This window comes from Amblyraja radiata, chromosome 5, assembly GCF_010909765.2.
Source record: "Amblyraja radiata isolate CabotCenter1 chromosome 5, sAmbRad1.1.pri, whole genome shotgun sequence".
NCBI classification, from domain to species: domain Eukaryota; kingdom Metazoa; phylum Chordata; class Chondrichthyes; order Rajiformes; family Rajidae; genus Amblyraja; species Amblyraja radiata.
In genome coordinates, this window is record NC_045960.1 from 91,343,140 (window position 1) to 91,369,582 (window position 26,443).

The 26,443-nt window shown below is 42.1% G+C and overlaps 1 protein-coding gene across 2 annotated transcripts in view; it reads left to right on the forward strand.

The window, feature by feature from the left end:
• Window positions 1–26,443, forward strand: part of pcnx2 (pecanex 2) — a 222,972-nt gene that overhangs the window by 111,819 nt on the left and 84,710 nt on the right. For both annotated transcript variants that reach the window (XM_033021735.1, XM_033021734.1), the window contains exons 18-22: window positions 1,826–1,931; window positions 4,059–4,151; window positions 5,557–5,707; window positions 17,956–18,097; window positions 21,441–21,618. In XM_033021735.1, coding sequence (XP_032877626.1) covers window positions 1,826–1,931; window positions 4,059–4,151; window positions 5,557–5,707; window positions 17,956–18,097; window positions 21,441–21,618 — 670 coding nt within the window. The remainder of the gene's footprint in view (window positions 1–1,825; window positions 1,932–4,058; window positions 4,152–5,556; window positions 5,708–17,955; window positions 18,098–21,440; window positions 21,619–26,443) is intronic.

A 26,443-nucleotide genomic window follows, 5' to 3' on the forward strand; every position in this document is an offset into this window, starting at 1 on the left:
ATTTTTCATTAAATCCTACTCCCCCCCCCCCCCCCCCCCCCCCCCCCCCACTCACTCATTTTGTCGCCTCCTGCTGGCCAGCGACCATAACGGCTGCTGGCGCCCGCATCTCGCCTCAAATACGCCATTTAAAACCAGCCGCACTGCTCATTCCTGAGCCGCTTGAGTTGGAGGACCACGTCTCCCGTGGGGGCTACGGGCAGGGAACGGCTGCGTTGGGGGAGCAGACCCAACTGCCCTTGGTCTAGTAACATCTAAAAATCTATCGATTTCTGCCTAGAATATACTCACCAACTGATCTCCTTACCTCTCTCGAGTAAAGGTTTCCAAAGATTCAGTAACCTTAGAGAGAAGTGATCTTTTTTCTCATCTCAATCCCAAAGGGCTTATCTCCTATTTTGAGTGTGACCCTTGAAACCTCAGCCAAATAAGCGAGTTCGGAATTCCGAAAACAACAAGGAATCATGGGATTTGTCAAAGGTCACTCGCTATAAAGAAAAAATGTACGAAACGCTGGCAGTATAAACTGTGTATAAATTCTTATCTTTATTCATGATTTATGTGTAAAAATATATTGAATCTGAGGAACGGGGGTGCCAAGTAGCGGAAGAGTGGCGTGTAACAGTGAGATAGAGGGGGCAGATGCGAGTTGGAGATGGGGGGGGATTAGGGGGAGACTGGACCAGCGGAGAGACATTCTCGACAGCTGCACGCACACAGACCCGTGCCTCATCAGCAGCCAGAATCGAACCTGGGTCCCCGGCGGCGCATGCGTTGCCGAACCGCCACTGGACCGTCCCCGAGTGGGTCGGAGACATCCGGGGCAACCCCGGACCGACTGGACAGCGGCCCACAGGCCCAATGCCAGTGCGGAGAAGCGCCAACCTCGGCTCAACTCCACCTGCCCGGCGGGCCAACCGACAGCCCTAGACCGACGGGTCAGCGGCCCGGAGCAGCGGCCCACAGGCCCACAGCCAGCATGGAGAAGAAGCGCCAACCCCATCTCAACTCTGCCTGGACAAGGAGAGAGACGCAGCCAACGGCCCCCGGCCCGGGAGCTGGAGCCAGCGCCTCCTCCCCACACCGGCTGCTAGTCCAGCCCGACAACTCCGGCCGCCCCCGTACAGGAACGGGACACCCGGGAGGGGACGGGGATGGCCCAGCAGCAACTCAATGGCGCCCGCAGCGCCGGAGACCCGACCCCGACCACGTATCCCCACCGCGCTCCCTCACCGAAGCATAAAACAATAAAAACTTCAAAATAATCTTAGTTTTTAACAAAGGAACAATAAATACAACTAATTCATAGTTTGAAAGTAGTATTTTCTTACTTAGAAGAATCAAAGCTGGAAAAAAACGGATGAAATGTGTACACAGCTCTGCTGCTTCCAGCAATGTTTATCCAAAGTGACCTTTGACCTGGGCATGCGCAGTCGGGATACCAAACTCGCATATTAAATGTCAGCTCTGTATTTACCCTGTTAAACCCGCTGAGAATTTTGTAGACCAAATAAGATTGCTCGTCATGCTGCTAAATTCAAGAGTATTCAAAACAATTTAAAACGATTGATCCCATTAGGCTCTGGGGACTAATCCACCATAATTCTCTGCAAGATCCCCAACTACTTTCTTAATCTCAAACTACCCAAAAGGGCATTTAGCCCAAGGTCACTTATTGCTTTAAGACCAAGATCAATAGATTTTGGTAAGGTAAGTAAACAAGGGAAATGGAACAAAATGTGGTACAGGGTAGATTGTTTTTAAGTTTATAAACTGAATAGCACTGCTATGTCACTATGTAATAAGATGTTTTGTTTCACAACAGGTCTCTCATTCGGTCTAAATTGACCAGTGAATTGGAAGTTCAGGATCCTGAACATCCTCTGTCAAAATACAAGGATGTTCTTCCTGAAAAGCTCAGGAATTCTGTGGTATGTATTCCATCTTTTGACTAATCGTTGAGAGTGCTACTTTGACAACACTGCTAGTTCTGATTTTGAAATAAAATATATTGACTTTTATATGGAGTTGGATCTTCTGACTGATTCTCAGGGGAATAGACTTAAAATTATTTCAAAATCAGTACAGAATGATACAAAATCTCAGAGGGTCAAATTATGTAATCCAATTTACTATAGAGACATAGCGTGGAAACAAGCCCTTCGTCCCACTGAATCTAGGCCGACTAGCAATCACCCATACGCTATCACTATCCTACACTAGGGACAATTTACAATTTTACCGAAGTCAATTAACCTAAAAAATCTTTGGAGTGTGAGAAACTATTGCATCCAGAGAAAACCCATGTGGTCACAGGGAGAACATACAAACTCCATATAGACAGCACATGTAGTTAGGATCATACCCGGGTCACTAGCACTGTAAGGCAGCAGCTCTTCCGCTATGCCACTGTGCTGAACTGAAATTTAGTTCGGAGATAAAGCATGGAAACAATCCTTTCAGCCCACTGAGTCCACGTTGTCAACACCAGTTCTATGTATTCCGCTGCCTACACATTAATGGCAAATTTATAGAGGCCAAATGCGAATGTCTTTGGGATGTTGGAGGAAACCAAAGCACCCGGAGGAAACCCATGCAGAGAACATGCAAACTCCACATAGGCAGCACCCGAGATCAGGATCAAACGCTGGGTCCCTGGCGCTGTGAGACAGCAGCTCCACCAGCTGGTCCTGTATTCATCCTGAGTATAGCAAAATTTGGGTGAAGATCTAATGATCGTGTTTGGAATGATTAAGCATTGTGATGAGATAGGCAGAAAAATTAACTTCCTCTGATGGTGGAGTCCAGATCCTATGAAATATTCCTTCACACAGAGGGTGGTGGAAAGCAACAACTCTCTTCCACAACTAGGTGCTGAGACTGCAGTCCCACTGAAAATTCCAGACCTGAGATTGCTAGGTTTTAGTCACGGATAGGAAACCTTGTTAATAGAGTAAAGATATGAATCAGCTGTGTGCTGAACACTTGCCTTTGTGGAAAGAGAGGGGGCTAAGACAAATTAAATATATTTTCATAGATTTACTCATGGAACTAAATGCACTGCTACCATTCCTAATATAGAATGTTTCCCATGTTACGAATAGTTGCATTCCTTAAAAGCCCTCTGTTTGCTATTTCCTGTAATGCAAACTTTTCCCATTGAATCCCATGTTATAGGTGGAGAGGCATTCCTAGAGGAAGTTTTTCTCTCAACAGTAATGGCCCAACAGGTGCACGATCCATAAGCAAGAAAATTCAGATTGCTTTGTCGGCAGAGAGAAAGTGTTGTCGTTTTAATGAACTAGAAATGACTATTAAAGTGTCATTGTACAAGTATCAATAGAATAAATTACCTTGTTTTAGAAGGAACTGCAGATGCTGCAAAATCTAAGGTAGACAAAAATGCTGGAGAAACTCAGCGGGTGCGGCAGCACCTTTGGAGCGAAGGAAATAGGGAATAAATTACTTTGTTGGTTTCCAAAGCAAATCCCTTAAGTGGCCACATTCTGTGCACAGGCAGCCTTAAATCATCTTTGGAAACTAGTTTAGTTCTCTGTATACATTTTGTGCTGATTTTTCCCACACATAAATTCTGTAATCATGAATTTCTATTCCATATATCAAATTTTTAGGTAGTGATTTATAAATTCCATAAAGGCAAATTTGAATTACTCCAATTGGCCTAATGTGGAGATATTCTGTTAGTCTTTCTGGCCTGTGGTCTCATGGAGGAGAATGCCCTTTTCGAACGTTTCGCCTCCTCCCGGTTCTTCCATCAAATATTCTAAATCTGCAAGAAAAAAACTTGGGCTTGAGAACGGGCTGAGACTAATTGAATGCACTTTCAAAGAGTTGATATGGTCATGATAGGTTAAATAGGTCCTTTATGTTGTTTGATTCTCTGACATTCTTCAAGAGGAAACAAAGGGTTATTCATGATCTCTCTAGGTTGGTATTCACTGAAGTTTTGAAAGGCTTATTACATTAGTATATTTGAAAATATTTTCAATCTTGTTTGCATATCAGAATTATGTCAAAATGTATCTATGTCTTTGCAGAGGGAAGTTTTGAAGTCTGATCTTGTCATGTGTGCAGTAATTAGTCTCCTAACCTTTGCAATCAGCACAACCACCGTTTTCCTCTCATTAAAGGTACTTATTTGTGTTTAGCACTAACACTTCTTGTTGGCATTTAAACTTTTGCAATATTCTTTATAGTTTAATGTTTTAAGAAATCAAATCAATACGGAAAGTTTAGACTACAGGGATATGGGCCAAACAAGGGAAGGTGGGCTAGTGTAGACGGGGCAACTTGGTCAGCATGTGCAAGTTATGCCGAAGGGTCTATTTCCATGCTGTATCATTCTATGACTCTAAAACTGTTAGCAGATTTCCCTCGATCACATAGATAAGAGCTCTTACAAGGTCGAGGCATGTCGAGCCATTTGCTGTTTGTATCACAAGTGTTGACAAATCTGCTCAGTCAAAATGGAAGAACCTCCAAAAACACAACAAAAATGTTAAGCAAGACATTGATATTTTATAATCAAAGGGCTCCTCTTGCATTTTAATAGCTTATCTTTAACTTCTGGTAATTTACTATTAAATGGCTAACTCTTAATCAAATTGTTCCTGCAAAACCTGGCAGCAGTCCATTGAATTAAATTTTTGTAAGCGATTCATTTTGTGCTGAATGGTGCTGCTGAAAAATTCCTGCCTTCTAATCCATGTTTCCCTAATCTACTGAGCAGGCAAGGTCACCAACAAACACCCTAAAGGAATGAACATCACTGAAACTTGCTCTGGCAGATCCATGATAACAATCAGTTGATAACAATCAATGAAAAAGCCAGTTTCTGCAGAGTGTTGTTTACTCTTCCTTTCCCCGGGAGTGAGCAAAACTGATTTATAACACAGTCAACCTTCATTTCCCCTTAAATTCATGAGCCCAAGTATTCCCTTCCTTCAACCTGCTGAGTGAATATTCCAGCAACTGATTTTCAACAGTAGTCATAGAACTACACAGCAAGTTGTGAGAAGTCATGAAAGCTGTCAAATCGTCTCCCAGAAGTTTCCTAAATTTTGACATTGAAACATGAAACAGGATTACATACGAGAACAGAAACCTTGCTACTTGCTATTCCGCCCAGGCCTCAGAAACACTGCGCCAGAACTAGGATCACCTGTTGTGGTTTAGAGTGAAAATTTGAAGATTAATGGTTTAGCAATTGAAGCATGACCACCAGTGATTGAGCTTTGAAAGCCAAAGATATAATGTAGATGAGACTGGAGATCTTGGAATTAGCAATGGAACAGGCCATGGAGGTAGTGAGGGTTTGACAATGGCATGGAGAAATTTAAATAATGCTTGTAAGACTGCTAATCAGCAAGTCCTGGGATAGTCCATTGCCTGCCTGATTTGCTCCACTCTTCAGAATCACTTCAACATTACCACCAGATTAACTAATCGAAGAGCTTAGCATTGGCGAGGCTGCATTTTGCATTATATGCTTATGGATAATTTTAACAGCCAGTTAAACATCTTTCTTTGTTCCAGCCTTTTCTTGGTTTTGTGCTGTATACTTTGGCTGGCACAGTCGGATTCATGACACATTACCTACTCCCGCGACTCCGCACACAGGTTCCGTGGTTCTGCTTTGCGCATCCTTTGTTTAAAACTAAGGAATACCGTCAGTTTGAAGTCCAAGGTTAGTAATAAAAAGATTCTACAGTTTATATCAGTCAAACTAGTGAGAAATTAAATGATGATAAACTTATCCATTCTTTTCTGTATCCCAATGATTTTACTGTCAGATTTTTAGCTCCTCTGGAATGCTAACCAAGAAGGCCAGGGCTGGGGACTGAATATTCAAGGGTATACATCCTATCGAAAAGACAGACAGGTGGGCAGAGGGGGTGGGGTTGCCCTGTTGGTGAGGAATGAAATTCAGTCCCTTGCAAGAGGTGACATTGAAACAGGAGATGTGGAGTCAGTATGCATAGAACTAAGGAATTGTAAGGGTAAAAATACCCTAATAGGACTAATCTACAGGCCCCCAAACAGTAGCCTGGACATAGGGCGCAAGTTGAATCAGGAGTTAAAATTGGCATGTAGTAAAAGTAATGCTGTGGTTGTTATGGGAGATTTCAACATGCAGGTAGACTGGGAAAATCATGTTGGTGCTGGATCCCAAGAAAGGGACTTTGTCGAGTGCCTTCGTGATGGATTCTGAGAACAGCTTGTATTGGAGCCTACCAGGAAGAAGGCAATTCTGGATTTAGTGTTATGTAATGAACCGGATTTGATAAAGGACCTCGAGGTTAATGAGCCATTAGGAGGCAGTGACCATAACATGGTCAGGTTTAATCTACTATTGGAGTGGGAGAAGGGTAGATCGGAGGTGTCAGTGTTGCAGTTGAATAACGGGGACTATGGGGCCATGAGGGAGGAGCTGGCCAAAGTTGACTGGAAAGATACACTAGCAGGGATGACAGTGGAACAACAATGGCAGGTCTTTCTAGGAATAATACAGAAGGTACATGATCAGTTCATTCCTAGAAGGAAGGAAGATTCCAAGGGGAGAAAGGGACGACCATGGCTGACAAGGGACGTCAGGGACAGTATAAAAATTTAAGTGAAGAAGTACAACGTAGCAAAGATGAGCAGGAAGCAGGAGGATTGGGTAATGTTTAAAGAACAACAGAAGATAACCAAAAAGGCACTACGGGGAGAAAAGATGAGATACGAAGGTAAGCTAGCCAAGAATATAAAGCAGGATAGTAAAAGCTTCTTTAGGTATGTGAAGAGGAAAAAATTAGTGAAGACCAAAGTTGGACCCTCGAAAAAGGTGAATTTATTATGGGGATCAAGGAAATGTCAGATGTTGAACAGGTACTTTGGATCTGTCTTCACTAAGGAGGACACAAACAATCTTCCTGATATAGTAGTGGCCAGAGGATCTGGGGCGACGGAGGAACTGAAGGAAATCCACATTAGGCAGTAAATGATGTTGGATAGACTGATGGGACTGAAGGCTGATAAATCCCCAGGGCCTGATGGTCTGCATCCCAGGGTACGTAAGGAAGTGGCTCTAGAAATCGTGGATGCATTGGTGATCATTTTCCAATGTTCTATAGACTCAGGATTAGGTCCTGTGGATTGGAGGGTAGCTAATGGTATCACACTTTTTAAGAAAGGCGGGAGAGAGAAAACAGGAAATTATAGAATAGTTAGCCTGACATCGGTGGTGGGGAAGTTGCTGGAGTCAATTATAAAAGATGAGATAGCCGAACATTTGGATAGCAGTAACAGAATCAGTCCGAGTCAGCATGGATTTATGAAGGGGAAATCATGCTTGAATAATCTTCTGGAATTTTTTGAAGATGCAACTAGGAAAATGGACAAGGGAGAGCCAGTGGATGTAGTGTACCTGGACTTTCAGAAAGCATTTGATAAGGTCCCACATAGGAGATTAGTGGGCAAAATTAGGGCACATGGTATTGGGGGTAGAGTGCTGACATGGATAGAGAAGTGGTTGGAAGACAGGAAACAAAGAGTAGGGATTAACGGGTCCCTTTCAGAATGGCAGGCAGTGACTAGTGGGGTACCGCAAGGCTCGGTGCTGGGACCGCAGCTATTTACAATATACATCAATGATTTGGATGAAGGGATTCAAAGTAACATTAGCAAATTTGCAGATGACACAAAGCTGGGTGGCAGTGTGAACTATGAGGAGGATGCTATGAGAATGCAGGGTGACTTGGGCAGGTTTGGGGAGTGGGCAGATACATGGCAGATTAAGTTTAATGCGGATAAATGTGAGGTTATCCACTTTGGTAGCAAAAACAGGAAGGCAGATTACTATCTAAATGGCGTCAAGTTGGGAAAAGGGGAAGTTCAACGGGATCTGGGGGTCCTTGTACATCAGTCTATGAAAGTAAGCATGCAGGTACAGCAGGCAGTGAAGAAAGCGAATGGCATGTTGGCCTTTATAACAAGAGGAATCGAAAATATGAGCAAAGAGGTCCTTCTGCAGTTGTACAGAGCCCTAGTGAGACCACACCTGGAGTATTGTGTGTAATTTTGGTCCCCTAATTTGAGGAAGGACATTCTTGCTATTGACGGAGTGCAGCGTAGGTTTACAAGGTTAATTCCTGGGATGGCGGGAATTATGCTGAGAGAATAGAGCAGCTGGGCTTGTACGCTCTGGAGTTTAGAAGGATGAGAGGATATCTCATTGAAACATATAAGATTGTTAAGGGTTTGGACACGCTAGAGACAGGAAACATGTTCCCGATGTTGGGGGAGTCCAGGACCAGGGGCCACAGTTTAAGAGTAAGGAGTAAGCCATTTAGAACAGAGACGAGGAAACACTTTTTCTCACAGAGTGGTGAGTCTGTGGAATTCTCTGCCTCAGAGGGCGGTGGAGACGGGTTGTCTGGATACTTTCAAGAGAAAGCTAGATAGGGCTCTTAAAAATAGCGGAGTCAGGGGATAAGGGGAGAAGGCAGGAACGGGGTACTGATTGGGGATGATCAGCCATGATCACATTGAATGGGTGTGCTGGCTCAAAGGGCCGAATGGCCTACTCCTACACCTATTGTCTATTGTCTCACCCAATCAAGAAAAGTACAAGTGTCATTAATTCTGACATGTGTGAGGCGATGCATTTTGGCAAGACAAACTAGGGCAAAACTTGGGCAGTAAGTGATAGGGCCGTGGAGAGTGTTGTAGAACAGAGAGTACAGGTACACAGTTCCCTGATAGTGATGTCGAAGATAGACAGGGTGCTGAAGAAGGTGCTTGGCATGCTTGCTTTCATCGGTAAGTGTAATGAATACAGTAGATGAGACATTATGCTACAGCTGTATAAGATGTTGGCGAGACCACATTTGGAGTATTATGTGCCGTTTTGGCCATCCTGCTATATCAAATATGTAATTAAGCTGGAACGGGTGCAGGAAAGGGTCTCTGGGATGTTACCAGGTCTTGAGGGTTGAATTATAAAGAGAGGCTAGATAAGCTGGGAATGTAGGAGGCTGAGGGGTGACCTTTATCGAGGTGTACAAAATCATGAATCTTATAATGCAACTGAAATTAAAAGGTATTGCATTTAGTGAAATATTACAAAACTACAGGATCATGTTACTTCTAAACATGGAGTAATTGTGGAGAGCTATAAATGTGATACTTGGAATCAGGCAACAATGTTTTGTTGAAGGAATTATCTCAGTACTGCAACTTTCTCACTGCCCTCGACAAAATAAATGTGGTTCAATTGTGAGGTGATTTCAATTGAAGCTACTAAACATACAGAAGTTCCCACTTGATCTTAAGTGCAAAATTGCAAGATCAATGGAGATGCTGTCAAAGAATTATAAGCAGGTCTCCTGAAGTGGGAATTTGGATTATTCCTAGGCAAGATGCAATAGCATGCTAAATTCTTGCCAGATCTTACAACAACATCAACACCATTATATCAGTTACTGAAGAAATGATAGAAATGAAATTGTGGCAATAGCAAAATGGGGAGTCTGGGAACTAAGTCTTTGTTATTTCACTCTAATATAAGATATCATTTAAACCTTGTGTATTATGACTCAAACAATGGATTTGCAAGTTATCTGATAGGCAATGATGAAGAAAAAGCAAAAGCATTTGTAACATGATTTATCAATTCCGTTTGGGCAGACCTTTTTTCATTAGTCTGAAGAAGAGTCCCAAGTCGGATTATTGTCTGTCCATGTCCTTCCACACATGGGCGGAAATCCCGGGGGTGGGGGACATGGGACACGTGTCCCCTCAATGTTTTGAGAGGTGGGGGACAATCCCCCCCATGTTTTGTAATCCGGATTTTGAAGTTCGATGAAAAGAAATATATTAAAAAGTAAGTCACAGAGGAAAAATAGTTAAAAACTGAGGAATTTGGTTTGTAAATTGGTAAATTAAGCAATTTATCAGTCAATATAAGCAAGGCTGCTCTTGGGGAGTGGCAGTGAGGGAGCGGCCTTGTGAGGAAAGTGTGAGTCTTTGGCACGAGAGTCTTCGGCTATGCAAAAAGCTGGAGAGGACGGGACGCGGTGAACACATGACAGGACAGATGAGAGTGTGATGCTTGCAGAATGTGGGAGCCCAGGGACATGGATGGAGCCTCTGGCTGCTACAACTGTGACAAGTGTGTTCAGCTTCAGCTCCTGAATGACCGTGTTGGGGCACCGGAGAAGCAGCTGGATGAACTCAGGGCCCAGAAATCTAGAAATCGTGGATGCATTGGTGATAATTTTCCAATGCTCTATAGACTCAGGATCAGTTCCTGTGGATTGGAGGGTAGCTAATGTTATCCCACCTTTTAAGAAAGGCGGGTGAGAGAAAACGGGGAATTATAGACCAGTTAGCCTGACATCTGTGATGGGGAATATGCTGGAGTCAATTATAAAAGATGAAATAGCCGCACATTTGGATAGCAGTAACAGGATCTGTCCAAGTCAGCATGGATTTACGAAGGGGAAATCATGCTTGACTAATCTTCTGGAATTTTTTGAGGATGTAACTAGGAAAATGGACAAGGGAGAGCCAGTGGATGTAGTGTACCTGGACTTTCAGAAAGCATTTGATAAGATCCCACATAGGAGATTAGTGGGCAAAATTAGGGCACGTGGTATTGGGGGTAGAGTGCTTATATGGATAGAAAATTGGTTGGCAGACAGGAAACAAAGAGTAGAGATTAACGGATTCCTTTCAGAATGGCAGGCAGTGACTAGTGGGGTACCGCAAGGCTCGGTGCTGGGACCGCAGCTATTTACAATATGCATCAATGATTTGGATGAAGGGATTCAAGTTACATTAGCAAATTTGCAGATGGCACAAAGCTGGGTGGCAGTGTGAACTGTGAGGAGGATGCTATGAGAATGCAGGGTGGCTTGGACAGGTTGGGGGAGTGGGCAGATGCATGGCAATGAAGTTAATGTGGATAAATGTGAGGTTATCCACTTTGGTATAAAAATCAGGAAGGCAGATTACTATCTAAATGGTGTCAAGTTGGGAAAAGGGGAAGTACAACGGGATCTTGGGGTCCTTGTTCATCAGTCTGAAAGTAAGCATGCAGGTACAGCAGGCAGTGAAGAAAGCGAATGGCATGTTGCCTTTATAACAAGAGGAATCGAATATAGGAGCAAAGAGATCCTTCTGCAGTTGTACAGGGCCTTTGTGAGACGACACCTGGAGTATTGTGTGCAGTTTGGTCCCCTAATTTGAGGAAGGACATTCTTGCTATTGAGGGAGTGCAGCGTAGGTTTACAAGCTTAATTCACGGGATGGCGGCACTGTGATATGCTGAGAGAATGGAGCGGCTGGTCTTGTACACACTGCAGTTTAGAAGGATGAGAGGGTATCTTATTGAAACATATAAGATTGTTAAGGGTTTGGACACGCTATAGGCAGGAAACATGTTCCCGATGTTGGGGGAGTCCAGAACCAGGGGCCACAGTTTAAGAATAATGGGTAAGCCATTTAGAACGGAGACGAGGAAACACTTTTTCTCACAGAGAGTTGTGAGTCTGTGGAATTCTCTGCCTCCGAGGGCAGTGGAGGCCGGTTCTCTGCATACTTTCAAGATAGAGCTTGATAGGGCTCTTAAAGATAGCGGAGTCAGGGGATATGGGGAGAAGGTAGGAACGGGGTACTGAGTGGGGATGATCAGCCATGATCACATTGAATGGCGGTGCTGGCTCGAGGGGCCGAATGGTCTACTCCTGCACCTATTGTCTATTGTCTATCCACTTTCTGTAAGACAGTGGGGGTGGGACTGATGATCGAGGGCGCCGATTGGACGAGAGAGATGACGGTTAGCAGGCAGTGGGGGGGGGGGGGGACACATGATGGTCAGTCAGGGGTGGAAGTATGGGGGTGCGACTGAGGATAGAACGAGGTGATTGGAGGAGACATCCTCGTGGAGCAAAGATCATAGAGCGGAGCTTGAATCGGCCCATTCGCGGGGCCTTTCATCGCCGGCGCGGCTTAAAATCGTCCGCGGGATCTTCCATCGCCCCGCGGTCAAATTGCTGCGTCGAGGAGATCGAGGCTCCCGATGTTGAAGTTCCCGTAAGTCCAGGCAGGCAGAGTTGAGCTGGATTTACCGCTGTTTCTCCCTCTGGGTGTGGGCCTGGGGGCGCCGGTCCCATCTGACTCCCGACGTCTCTGGCCGCCCCCGGATGGCGGCGGGGGGGAGGGGGGGGGGGGGGCCAGAGACATCGGGAGTCAGATGGGACCGGCGCCCCCAGATCCATGTCGTAGTAGTATGTATGTCGCGACACGGCTGCTGAGAATGTTTTTCGCGGCATGCATAGTCGGAATACCGAACTCGCTTATTCTCTAAATTTAGGTAACTTATACAAACACTCCCCTCCCCTCTCCCTTTCCTCCATTAAAGGTTGGTTAACCAGTTCCACAGTTCGCATTGATGTATCCCTCGGGATAGCACCATCACTTGCCAACAATTGGCCTATCGGGGAACCACCCTGCCTGAGTTAATCTGTTGCTAGTCCTAATTTGGCCTGGTCTTTTCTTGCTTCAAGTTTCTAAACACCCCCCCCCCCACAATCAGTCTGTAGTAGGGTCCCGATGTGAAGTGTCACCTATCCATTTTCTACAGAGATGCTGCCTGACCTGCTGAGTTAGTCCAGCACTTTGTGTGTATCTTTTGTACAATGGCTGATGTTATGAGTTGTCAACAAAACAAAGTTGTGTTAAATGGGCGAACAGTTGTTATACCAAGTGTGTAAAGAAAACATATTTATAAGAGTTTCACACCGAATGTTCTGGTATTGTGAGCATGAAGGCAGTGGGTAAAAATTGTGTTTATTTCTTTGGATTAGACAGAGATCTAGAAGAGTTAGTGGACAAATGTTCAGTCTGTCAGAATTGATGAAACAAACTAACAAAGACAGAGATGGAAATGGCCAAGAATTGTCCCAAAGAGAACAGAATAATAATTACAAGAGGATTGATAAATTCTTAGTACTCATTGATAGTCACTTGTAATGACCGAGGTGGGAGATATTGTGTCACATGCTGTAAACAAATTGAGATTGTTATTTCAGAAGACCTAGTCTTGGATAATGAACCAGATTTGTTCATTATATTTGAACACATAATGAAATAAGACAGTAGTAAACACGTGCTTATTTCACCTGTCATCCCATGTCAAATGGTGCAGAGGAGAGATCAGTGAGAATTGCAAAAGAATCCGTGAATAAATGAGCATCACGGATTTAATAATGAAACATCTATGAGCAAATTGTCTGCTGACCTGTAGAATAACACCACAACAGGGCGGATTCCTAATGTGCGGAAGACTTTGAACATGATTGAGCTTAGTTTAATCAAATCTAGAAGTGAATGTGGAGGAGAAGCAAATGAGGCAGAAATGAAATTATGTTTTGAGCTCTGGAGAGAAATAATTCAATCAACACGATAAAGTTAATCTATTAACTCCACCTGACATTTGATGTTGGAATGATAGTTGAATTGTGTGGTACAAAGATATTTCTTGTGATATAAAAAAAATAATCAAACTGGCTGCCATTTTGCAGGGGATTTCAGGTGAAAGTTGACTTTGATCACCCACTGGGCACTTGTGGCCGAGGATGACTGCAAATGCTTCTGCTATTCTTTAATATTTTGGGCCTTATTTTATTGAAGCTGGGGTGTTATTGGAGCCTCCTCCTATTAGCACCATTCACAATTAGTCACAGCAGGAATGAAAAACTTTGATCTGATCTGTTGATTGTAGAATTACTCAACTCCATCTATTCAATGCATCATGTTTCTGCTGCTTACTGCACCTATCTTGTAACTTTGACAGTCTGAAGAAGGGTCTCGACCCAAAACATTGCCTATTTCCTTCGCTCGATAGATGCTGCCTCACCCGCTCAGTTACACCAGCATTTGTGTCTACCTTGTAGCTTTGACAGGTCGCTTAATTCTGCTCCTGGCCTGTCCCTCTGCACTGCTCATTGAACCAAGCTTGAAAACCTGCTTGGCAGTAATGTCAGAGTTAAGGATACATCAAACCATGAGGTTCAGACTATGGTGTGGTATTTCAGCCGTTGTCAGTAGTCCTCGGTGATGTCCATTGTTGAGTTGTCAGATCTGCCCTGAGTTGATCCCATTTTCCAAAGGATGGAGGCTGTTCTAGGTGTGAAGATATTTTTTTGCTTCCATGCATACTGTGCTGTCATGTAAGGATGCATTTGCGAAAACTATCTGTCAATGACCAGTATACACGTTTGGTTGTTCAGTATTGATTGATGTTTGTAAGCGAAGGAATCTAAACGAAGGAAGTTGTGTAAATCAGAGTCGGTGTATTGATTGAGATGTTGATCAAAAAGGATGAACTTCTGATCACTATAGAAAGTTGGCAAGCTGTTATGTGAGCTGGCACATTCACTTTGTCTTCTTTAATAATTTCCGTTCAACTACTACAAGATGAATTGCAGGAATGGATAAATGACGTTGTGAAAGAGACGGACGGTTCAATTAGTGAGCGTGTGATCTCCCCTCTCAGATTTCTTGGAAGGAGTTGATCAGCCTGAGTGCATCCATTATCTTTAAATACTGAAGCACTGTAGTTAATAATTAATAAATGGATATAGGTTTTACCTTTTAATTTGTTATTTGATAAGGCACGTTGTCTGTCTACAAAGCTCTTGCCAATTTAACCTGATCCCTCGTGTGTGATTTTAATAAAATGCAAACTATTAATTGACCCAGATGATATTGCAGATAAATAGTCTTGGCTGCCTCCATGATTTATACATGCTAACAGATTATAGGTGTTAACAATTACCATCCTTAGTTTCAAGTCGCTCTTTATAACCTCCTCCAGCTTGATATTCCTCTCTGGAAAATGCACTCTTCCAAATCTGATTTTAATCAGCTTCATCATTAGCTGGTTTATTTTAACCTCAGAGGGCCATGCACTCCAGGTCTCCGCTTCCCCCCCCCCCCCCCCCCCCCCCCCAAGCCACACTGGTTCTCATTCTCTGTCTCTTCTTAAAATATATTCCTCATGACCCACTGCTTTTTGATCAGCATCCCAATTAATTCCCCGCATGGGTTTGTATAGTGTCTAATTTTAAAATACTCCTGTTAGAATTGTGTAACTTAAAATGCACGGCATGAAATGCTATTGAAAAATTGTTTTGAAAATGTATTTTCCCAAAACAATACTCTTTTTGTGCATGTTTATACAGTATGAAACAAAACATGGTTATTTCCTCACTTTTTTGTGCAATTCATGAACATTTCTGTGTGTTACAAATGAAAATAATCATTGAGAGTCAAGTGTGAAAGTGATGTGACAGGGGCTTGTGGATTGCTGCGGTTATAACTGTATATGGCTACATTGGGATTACTTAAAGTGGAGCTTAATTTGCTTGAGCAGCACAACAGTAATAGCGAATTAAAACCTTCATGCCTTGTAACTGCGCTGAATGCGAAATGGAGCTTGGTGTACAGTAAAACATCACCTGGAGCTAAAAACATGATTGTAATTGAATTGAGCTCTTTGGTTCTGAAGATGTGCTAAAAGGGTTTTGAAGTAGACAACAAATTAATTTGTTGATATGATATTGCATTTACAACAGGAATATATTGAAAATTGTTTATGGGGCAATATTCATTGGAAATAAAACGCACTATGCTCTAATCATTCAGTAGTTTCGTTTAGATTAGCGATACAGTGCGGAAACGGGCCCTTCGGCCTACCGAGCCCACTCTGACCTTCGATCACTGTACAATAGTTCTATCCTACACACCAGGGACAAATTACAGAAGCCAATTAACTTACAAACCAGCATGTCTTTGGAATGTAGGAGGAAAGTGGAGCATCTGGAAAATACCCATGCGCTGTTAGGCAGCAACTCCACCGCTGCACCACTGTGCCACCAAAGATTCCTCCCGTTAATGTTAATTTTTACATTACATCGTCCAAAATGGTTGCCACTTGCTGGTTCCATGCGAACACAAAATATAGTGATACGGGGAAGTTGATATAGGACTTCTTTTAAGTATCCTTTATTGTCGATATGGGTAGAGTGTATTGGTTGAGGATTCTTTTTATCATTTGAAATTTGTGACTAGTGCTGTACCAAAGGGATGGGTGCTGGGATCCTTTCTGTCAACTAAATTAATGGTTTGGGTACAAATGTTGGAGATATGCAGATGACTTTACAGATGACACAAATATAAATGTGAAAGGTAGTTTTAGGCTAGAGGACTATGTTGATTAGTTGGTAAGATGAGCAGAGCAATGGGATGTATTTAGTCTTGATAAGTGTGAGGTGATGCACTTCTAGAGGACTAGTAGGATAGGATACACACAATGAGTATTGAGGAACAGAGAGACTTTGGCACAAATCCAACGACCCTTGAAGGTGCCAGCACAGGCAGATAAGGTAGTAAAGAACATAATGAGAAACTGTCTTCATGAGGCATGACAAAGGATAAAGGAACAGATGTTATTGTTTAGGCCACAGCTTGAATATTGTGTGTCATTCTGCAAGCATATTGCCATTGAGCAAGTATATGGCCTCCTCCATTGACAGAGTGAAGCTGTATGCAAACTGGAAGTACAACACCTCGCATTCTACTTGGGTAGCTTACAACCCAATGGTATGAACATTACATTCTCCAATTTTAGGTAACTACATAACACACCTCCCCTCCTTCCCCTTGTCCTTTCTACTCCCATAGAATCTCCCCCCCCATGCCCCATCTGGATTCACACCTATTCCTTCCTTCCCCTTCCATCTACATTCCTTCCTCTAGCTTCACAATACACATAACATTTTGTCTCACACCTTCTGTCTTTTTGTCCCTGGCCTTTGTGCAACTATCTGCCAATCAAATATTGAATTGCCAAGATATAGCAGGAGTAAGTGCTGTTCAGAATGGTCTTTCCAAAGCACTTCACTTTTTCATTTTTCAAGCATTGCCACTGATGGATGGAAAGAATATTGGCTGCTTTATGTGCACAGGATGATCTCCAAGCAGCAAGCTGAAAATTATCACACATGATCTGTTTTTCGGTGGGATAACTATTGATTATGATACCAGGGGAAATTCCTCTGCTGCTTTTAAAGTAAAAGTCATGGAACATCTGAGGGGAAGCCGTGAACCAGTTTGACATCTAAACTGAGAAATAGCACTTCCAAGAATAGATTTTCAAATCTTTGTGAACTGGTTGAAGCAATCTAGGTGAATTGAGAGGATAATTGGGCCTGTGTTTGAACACAAGCACCATGAACAAGAGGGAAGAGTTCTGATCTTAGATACCATGCATAATTCACCTATCAAATCTGAATTTCATTTGAAATCAGATTCTTCCTCATCTTATAAGTACAAATTGCCCGGTGAAACTTCAGGGTTTAGGTTTATTATTGTCACGTGTACCGAAGTACAGTGAAATCTTTAGGTTTGCATGCTATCCAATCAGATCAGATAATGCGGTACATTAATACAATCAAGCCAAACTCAGGTACAATAGGTAGAGCAAAGGGAAAGATACAGAGTGCAGAATATAGTTTGCAGCATTGTAGTTCCATAGATAAAGTCCAATGTCCACAGTACAGTAGTGGTAGATCGAGAAATAGGGAACCCATGCTTAGCATACGAGCGATCACTTCAAGAGACAGATAAAAGCAGGCAAGCAGTGACAAATTGTTGAATGCACCAGGTTTAACAGAAAAGGGAAGCAATTGCAGTCCAGGTATCCAGATGCTGATAATTAGTCTCTTCATTTATGTCATCATCAAAAATCCTTGAAATTATTCTTACTCTTTTCCACCATTCAATTTGATTACCTCTGATCTGTATCTTAATTCCATCCACTCACTTATGTGCTGTGGCTAATTATAATCTCTTAATTCTGCAATGAATCCATATCTTGTGTTCCAGATGCAGCCCAGTTGACGTGGTTTGAGCGGATATACGTCTGGCTCCTGTGTTTGGAGAAGTACGCTATTTACCCAGCTGTGGTACTCAATGCACTCACCAATGATGCTTTCTCTCTCAGCAGTCGCAAGAAGCTGGGCATACAGTAAGCAGCACACATGCTTATATTACATCACCTTCAGCAGTTCCATCTCTGCCTTTGTTGATGGTCATATAATTTATCAGTTTCAATGAAGGTTGAATTATATTTTGTGAATTATTATAACATTGTCTAATCTTCCCCTTGTACTGTTTGGGGCACATAGCCACAAAGTAATGGGAGAATTGCCCTATACACACAGAGGGATGAGTCCGTGGAATGTACTGCTGAAGTAAGGGAGTGAGGCAGAGCTCTATCAAGGATAGGTTAGTTTGGAGGATGAAGCAACTGGGTAATGACAACAGAGCAGCCTGAGGGATTGGGGAACTGCCAGATTGGAGACTCAACACCAGCATGTTCTGTTGGCTTCCCACTACAGTCTGAATATGGGCCTGTTTATTCAACGTGGTGACCTTGGAAGGGTACAAGACAGTGTCAATGTGTATTTCCTGGAGTTTATGTTGATAATCCCCACATGGAGAGCACACCATGTTAGTTCACTCCAGCAGAAAAAGAATTGTTGCAGGCATTTAATGATATAACCATATAACCATAAAACAATTACAGCACGGAAACAGGCCATCTCGGCCCTTCTAGTCCGTGCCGAACACTTACTCTCACCTAGTCCCATCTACCTGCACTCAGACCATAACCCTCCATTCCTTTCCCGTCCATATACCTATCCAATTTATTTTTAAATGATAAAATCGAACCTGCCTCCACCACTTCCACTGGAAGCTCATTCCACACAGCTACCACTCTCTGAGTAAAGAAGTTCCCCCTCATGTTACCCCTAGACTTTTGTCCCTTAATTCTCAAATCATGTCCTCTTGTTTGAATCTTCCCTACTCTCAATGGAAAAAGCTTATCCACGTCAACTCTGTCTAGCCCTCTCATAATTTTAAAGACCTCTATCAAATCCCCCCTTAACCTTCTGCGCTCCAAAGAATAAAGACCTATCTTGTTCAACCTTTCTCTGTAACTTAGGTGCTGAAACCCAGGCAACATTCTAGTAAATTTCCTCTGTACTCTCTCTATTTTGTTGACATCTTTCCTATAATTTGGTGACCAAAATTGTAAACCATACTCCAGAATTGGCCTCACCAATGCCTTGTACAATTTTAACATTACATCCCAACTTCTATACTCAATGCTCTGATTTATAAAGGCCAGCACACCAAAAGCTTTCTTTACCACCCTATCTACGTGAGATTCCACCTTCAGGGAACTATGCACAGTTATTCCTAGATCCCTCTGTTCAACTACATTCCTCAATTCGCTACCATTTACCAAGTACGTCCTATTTTGATTTGTCCTGCCAAGATGTAGCACCTCACACTTATGAGCAATAAACTCCATCTGCCATCTTTCAGCCCACTCTTCCAAATGGCCTAAATCTCTCTGTAGACTTTGAAAATCTACTTCATTATCCACAACACCACCTATCTTAGTATCATCTGCATACTTACTAATCCAATTTACCACACCATCATCCAGATCATTGATGTATATGACAAACAACAGTGGACCCAACACAGATCCCTGAGGCACCCCACTAGTCACCGGCCTCCACCCTGACAAACCGTTATCCACCATTACTCTCTGGCATCTCCCATTCAGCCACTGTTGAATCCATCTTGCTACTCCACCATTAATACCCAACAATTGAACCTTCTTAACCAACCTTCCATGTGGAACCTTGTCAAAGACCTTACTGAAGTCCATATAGACAACATCCACCACTTTACCCTCATCAATTTCCCTAGTAACCTCTTCAGAAAATTCAAGAAGATTAGTCAAACATGACCTTCCAGGCACAAATCCATGTTGATGGTTCCTAATCAGACTCTGTTTATCCAGATGCTTATATATAATTATCTCTAAGTATCCTTTCCATTAATTTGCCCACCACTGACATCAAACTAACAGGTCTATAATTGCTAGGTTTACTCTTAGAACCCTTTTTAAACAATGGAACAACATGCGCAGTACGCCAATCCTCTGGCACCATTCCTGTTTCTAATGACATTTGAAATATTTTTGTCATAGCACCTACTATTTCTACACTAACTTCCCTCAATGTCCTAGGGAATATCCTGTCAGCTCTGTTATGGAGTGAGAGGGACAGACGTGCCCATTCATCTGAGGAATGATCAATAACATACAGAGCACATTGTTGATCTTCCCAGTGTTAACTCTTGTGACACCACTTATGGTTTGGCACTACCCCCCTCATTCACTCTATGCCTTGGACCTTTAACATTTCTGCTCACGCTACTCTGCTGTGTGGCACTACTTCTGCTGTACAATATGAAATGAAAAGCAGCCAAGGTTGTAGAGTGAGGAGTAAATGAGCAAAAAATAAAAAATAAATAAAAAATTACCTGAACAATGCGTGTCACTGTGCTGCCTTGCGGTTGGCATACCACAACGTGCTGGAGTAACTCAACAGATCAGGAAGCATCTGTGGACGGAATGGAATAAGCAATGTTCAGGGTCAGGACCCTTCTTCAGACTGATTGTAGCAGGACGGAGAAAGCTGGAAAAGAGATGGAGGCAGGACAAAACCAGACAAGTGATAGGTGGATACAGGTGACAGGGGTGGAGGATTTGATAGGCAGATGGGTGGACAAAAACTTGAGATGAAAAGGAGGCAAAAGGGTGTCAGGTAAGGAGAGAAGAGGAGTGAAATGTAGTCCGATGGCGGGATATGTGGAAGGGGATGGGTGGGAGGAAAGAGAGGCAGGAAGAAATGGCTGCGCAGCAATGGGGGGGGGGGGGGGGGAGGAGGAATGGAAAGAGAGAGGGGAAAGGGTGAGACGTTACTTAAAAGTAGTGTATTGGCATAGTTGGCTGGACTTTAACCATCATAAGTGATTTACAGGACTCATTACTGGTGTTCTCAAGTTCTGGAATAGAGTGAGAATATGTCAAAGGGAAATGTGTCCTATCATAAAATCTTTTAACTTTCATATTTTATATGCAGCATGTTAGAAATGTTCCATCATTGTGCACAGTCCAATGACTTCTTCCATGATGAGTTTCTGTGCCTATATTTATGATGGCATTTGGCAGTAAAACAACAACAGCACTCTCTGCATCAAAGGTGCGTGCTGATTACTGGGAATGGCAAGGCCGATGGATTACTGATGACGGGTTTAAATCAATAACTTCAGTCACAATTGAAAAAGAAGGAATTTATTAAAGAAACACGAGCAATCTGACATCAAAATAGCAGTTGAATCATTCTGTTCTAATTACTTGCTTACAATTGAACCCACCTCACCTCTGCACAGCAGACCAACATAATCTGCAGTAAAACTCTGCATTGTTGTACTTTTTTTTGCAGTTGCGATGTTTTAATGATGACTGTGGCCAGTATGAAGCTGTTGCGCTCCTCCTTTTGTAACCCAACGTACCAATACGTTACTCTGAGTTTTACAGTCCTCTTCTTCCAGTTTGACTTTAGGAGTGCCTCTGAGACATTTTTGCTGGATTTCTTCTTGATGTCCATCGTATTCAGCAAGGCAAGTGATTGATTAAATAATTTGCATTAATGAATACCCATGTATGTATGTATGTTTGTTATATTGCAAAATCTCTCTTGGTGGCGAGGGAATATGATGGCGAATGGTACTTGTGGGACATGATGGCAATTTGTTCTTGCACTGGGATATCATGCCAGTAATCCTTGGTGAATAGTCCATGTGGGGTAAGATGATGATTAGTCTATGAGGGGAATAATGTTGAATAGCTCATGTGATGGAAAATTATGGTGCATAATCATTGTGACATATATTGTATTTAACAGATAGGTTGGCAAATAGATTTCTCGTTATCCCAACGAGAAGTGAAATAATCGCAATTGACACCATGTTTTATTTAGCTCATTGATTTACAGTTTGTTGATTCCGATTGCATTTCACATCGTACACAGGCCACCTGAAAGGGAAAATATGGAGACTCGGAGTGATTATTTGGCGTCATTAAGCTAGCTTGCAAATTTTTTTTGATTGAGAGGTGTTTACAAGTCTGAAATCAATGTCAATCAGGAGACTTTCAGTTTAAACATCAGGCATTATATGGTTGCTTTCATCTTTTGCCACTTCACATGGTCTCACTTGACTAAGTGAAAGTCAGGTGTGGTTTCAAAAGTGTTGAGTAAACAGCAAAGCAAACACAGGGAATAAATAACAAGCACCAAAAATACATTTCAAGCAGTGTAAACTCTCCATGTTTTTCTACAGAAAAATCTTGAGCTTAGCATTAGGTACGGTATATACAGCATATTATTGAGGCCTCTTTGTTGGTAGTCAAAGTACAAAGAAGATGAAACAGATGCACTTGAATGTCAGGGTTGTTAAGGATGGAAACCATGGAAAGCCCTGATTGGTAAAGAGGAGTAATGAAAGCTGACTGCAACAGAGCTTTCCCCCCAAGCAAATGCTTTGGACATATTCTTTACATAAGCTACACTCTGTTTTTTCAGAAAGGCAAGCACAAGGTATGACAACACCCAGGATTCAATCACTGGCACTTGCCAGGTTATATTGTCATCCAAATAAGTGACTCCAGGGATGTCCCAATATCTGGACCAGAGGAGGTCTCAAAGACAATTGGACTGTTCTTACCTAATTGACTCGTATATATTCAACATTTTGGTTCCAAAACAATGACAGCAACAGAAATGCTGTGGTGGTGAAGTATGAGTTATTTATTTTAACAAAGTCTAACTAGGATTCTAAGCAGTAAGATTTCAAATCCTCTTTCCTGCTCCAAAGCTAAGTAAGCCAGGTCCTGGAGTATACGAGAGAAGAGTGTGAATCACAGGTTAATGTCCAGATTTTCCTCCCATGTGTGCAAATCAAGATTTCCCAAATTACCTCTCGTCCCTTGGCTCAAACGAAGTGTAACAGCCATAGAGAAGGGATAAAATCTGCTGTTTTCACACATTGATTAGTCTCCTCATGTCCCAGAGTTATTCAGCAGGGGGCACTTGTTAGTTGTGTTAAGATTTTACTGCTCGCTTTTAAACCGTGGTGAATTCCTCCACTAACTCAGAGAGAAGGAATTTGAAGACAGGGTTTTACCTTGGCACAAACACTGAGATAGTAGCATGAAACTGGCATGATGAGTTCCATTTCTTTCATTCCATCTTTACAATTTGTGCTTTTTCATCCCTCTCATGATACTCAGTCTAAATGGGACTCTAGCCACAACCGTGCTCTGTGCTGATGTGCTAAGAGTTTTAGAGAATCGTTCAGTCTCTCAAGGGGCAGGATAATGTTTTCATTGTGACTTCATACATCTGTAAATCATACTGCCTTAAAAGAAATAGAACTGATTAAAACAAAAATATACAATTTATTTATCTTATTTGCAGAGTTTCTTCGCCACATTAAGCCTTATTTGGTGAGGTCATATCTCTTAGGAAAGCCTTACCAGATTAGTTTTCTACCTGCATAAGTAAGCAGGCTAAGGTGACATTGGAAGATTTAATACTATTCCAGGAATTTATAGGATAGGCGAGAAGGTGTTTTCACCTGTATGCATAAATCCCAAAGGGAATCCAGGAGAAATGTTTTTGACCTGCGAGAAGTGAAAATATAAAACCTGTTGCCATGGAGTGCAGTTGAAGCGAATTGTGTAAATGTGCTGAAAGGGGCCCTGGAAATGTGCATGCAAAGAGTGAGGATTAAAGGATTGATAAATGTTTTGGATCAAATAGCGTGGAAGGATGTGCACACACGCAAGAATTGTCTATTTAGGCTAAATGGCCTATTTCTGTGCTGCAAATTCTTTTCTTTTTTTTCGATTACAGGCAGTAAATTATTGTGATCACACAGTTGTAGAATGAGCGCCCAAGGAAACCTTTGTTTCTGCATAGTGACTGTGGCATACTGATACCCAGCACTGGGAGCTCAGCTCAAACAGCAGCCATGCAACATAAAAACCTTCATTTGATTATTGGTAGTTTGCCTGCTCTTCATTCTGTACGGATGTGGTATAGTTACTAAACAATAAGTCTTGGTATTTTTTTTCAGCACAATAATTGACAAGTTTGGAATGAGCACACATTGATTTTTATCTTGTGTCCCAGTGCTTGCAGTGGGTGCTAGTGGGGTTTCAAGACTGAGCAATGCATTTTTGTCACGAAATCTGAAAGAAAAATGGGGAAATGTATTTGTAATGCATATCCCCCATGATGTAATTGAATAGCCAAACAAGCTTTAGTATCACTGTTGAAGATATTTAAAGGACACTTTGGAACAGTTAGAAGATCCCACACTGAAAAATGCAGTCTCATCATGTTAAGTGTCACAGTGATCAGTATACACCAACACTAAATCTTGCAAGGCTTTTATTTTTAGCTTAATTGCTATCTCTAGTCAGACAGAAGTACAAAGATATGAAGGCTGACCTGATATAATTAAAGCACGATTAAAACATCTGCACCCACTTTCAAAATTAAAGTCAGACTTAAGAAGCATGCTGAGCTTTTAGGTTTGGATTTTGGTGATTGTTCATGAACACATCCACTTTAAAAACCTTTTGTTTAAGGAGAATGTGAAGGTATTTTTGCAAACATTTTTTTGGCAGCAGCAATGACTCATATGCATGTGTTACTGAAACTAATTAGCAGTTATTAAATTACTGAGATGTATGGGGTTGGGGGAAAACGCTTTCAGTTGCTATGGAAACCATATGATACTGGCTTCTGAAAACTCTTAATTAAAGGTTAATTTGTAGATGATAGCTCTGCAGATTAGTGCTGTGACAGAACTCATTGTGTGAACTCCCACTCCCGAATATCAAGTGGGAAGAGAAACACAGTGGATTATTTTTATTTTTATTGCTTATTTTTCCGTTGCGTCCCTCCCAACCTTACTAATAAATCCTCAACAGACATGGAATGGGCATCCCATGCTTTTGTGGAAGAGAGAAGCTGGTACGAAATGTTCTGCAATCCCAGCCTTGCCACATATTGCTCTTGCAGACTTTCGGAGGAGCTTTTGCGTTCCAGTGCCTGCCTGCAGGGAGCTGTGAACACAGACATCTGGTTGCCGTGACAAGCAAATGATAGTGAAATGCACGTACACCAATGTTCTCATGTGACTGGTGATGGGTGTGGGAGTTGACAGGAAAAAGGGTGATAGTTGCAGATATTTTTTTTAGGAAAGCTGAAAGGAAAGCTATTAGCAAAACAATGAGAAACGAATGACAAAATAAAAGCTGCAGACAAATAAAATGATATGTTTCAGAGCTTTAACAAATATAAAACTGTTTTCATAAACAGTGAATTAATTTTTCACACTTCCTGTCTTAACCTGCACATTCGACTCGAAAGTCCCATCTTCAAATCCTGAATTGGTTTCAGTGGTAATGGAGCAGAAAACTGCCTGCACCAAAGCAGAATCAATAATTCACTCAATGAATATACCTGACACAAAATTAACCATCGAGCGCATATAGATGTGAACTCACTGTGAGATATTCAGTATGCACCATTTAATTTATTGCATGAATAACAGTTTGCTCAATTTGCTGGAGTGTCAAACATAACACTTATCCCATGATTGCACAGGAGCAAACACGTCCTGCTCATAATCAATCCTCCACTGAACAGCTCTTGTGCTCAGCTTTTCTTCCGGTGACGAAGACCTGTATGCACATGTATTTCCTACATCTGAAGATATGCATAAAATTTACAAACACAAAAAAACACTACTCTGCGGAATTGCTATATGCTGGTGCTTTTTCCAAACATTTATCTAGCACCCCCGATATACATTTTAGATATTTATCTTAGCAGTATCATGTCACGGAGTTCCATAGACTCGCCCCTCACTGAGCAGTTCCTCATGAATTCACTATGTGAATTCACTTAGTGACTCGCTTACATTTGTGCCCACAGTTTGGATCTCCCCCTGAAGCAGCTTCTACTCAATTACACCAGCAGGCCTTGTAATAGTTTTACAGCTTCCATTTGGTCTTCAGGACAGACCACCACATGGCCTTGAAGTTGTCAATTAAAGATAAACACCAAGTGCTGGAGTAACTCAGGGGGTCAGGAAGCATCCTTGGAGAAAAAGGACGAGTCTGTTAAATTATGGGTCTGTCTGTCATTGTTGTTAATTAAATTTGGTTTGATTCTCTTGTAAGTAAAAATCAAAAAACTTAATTGCTTTGATTCATTCCTTTTGCAATTAATTGTCATTGATGCCCTCTCGCATAGTGCTTTGAGATGAGCAAGATGTTCATTGTCTTCAATTTATGCCCCAGTTGATTCCACAATCAAAAAAACAGATTGACTGATTATTATCAAGATGCTGTTTCTGGGATTTTACCATG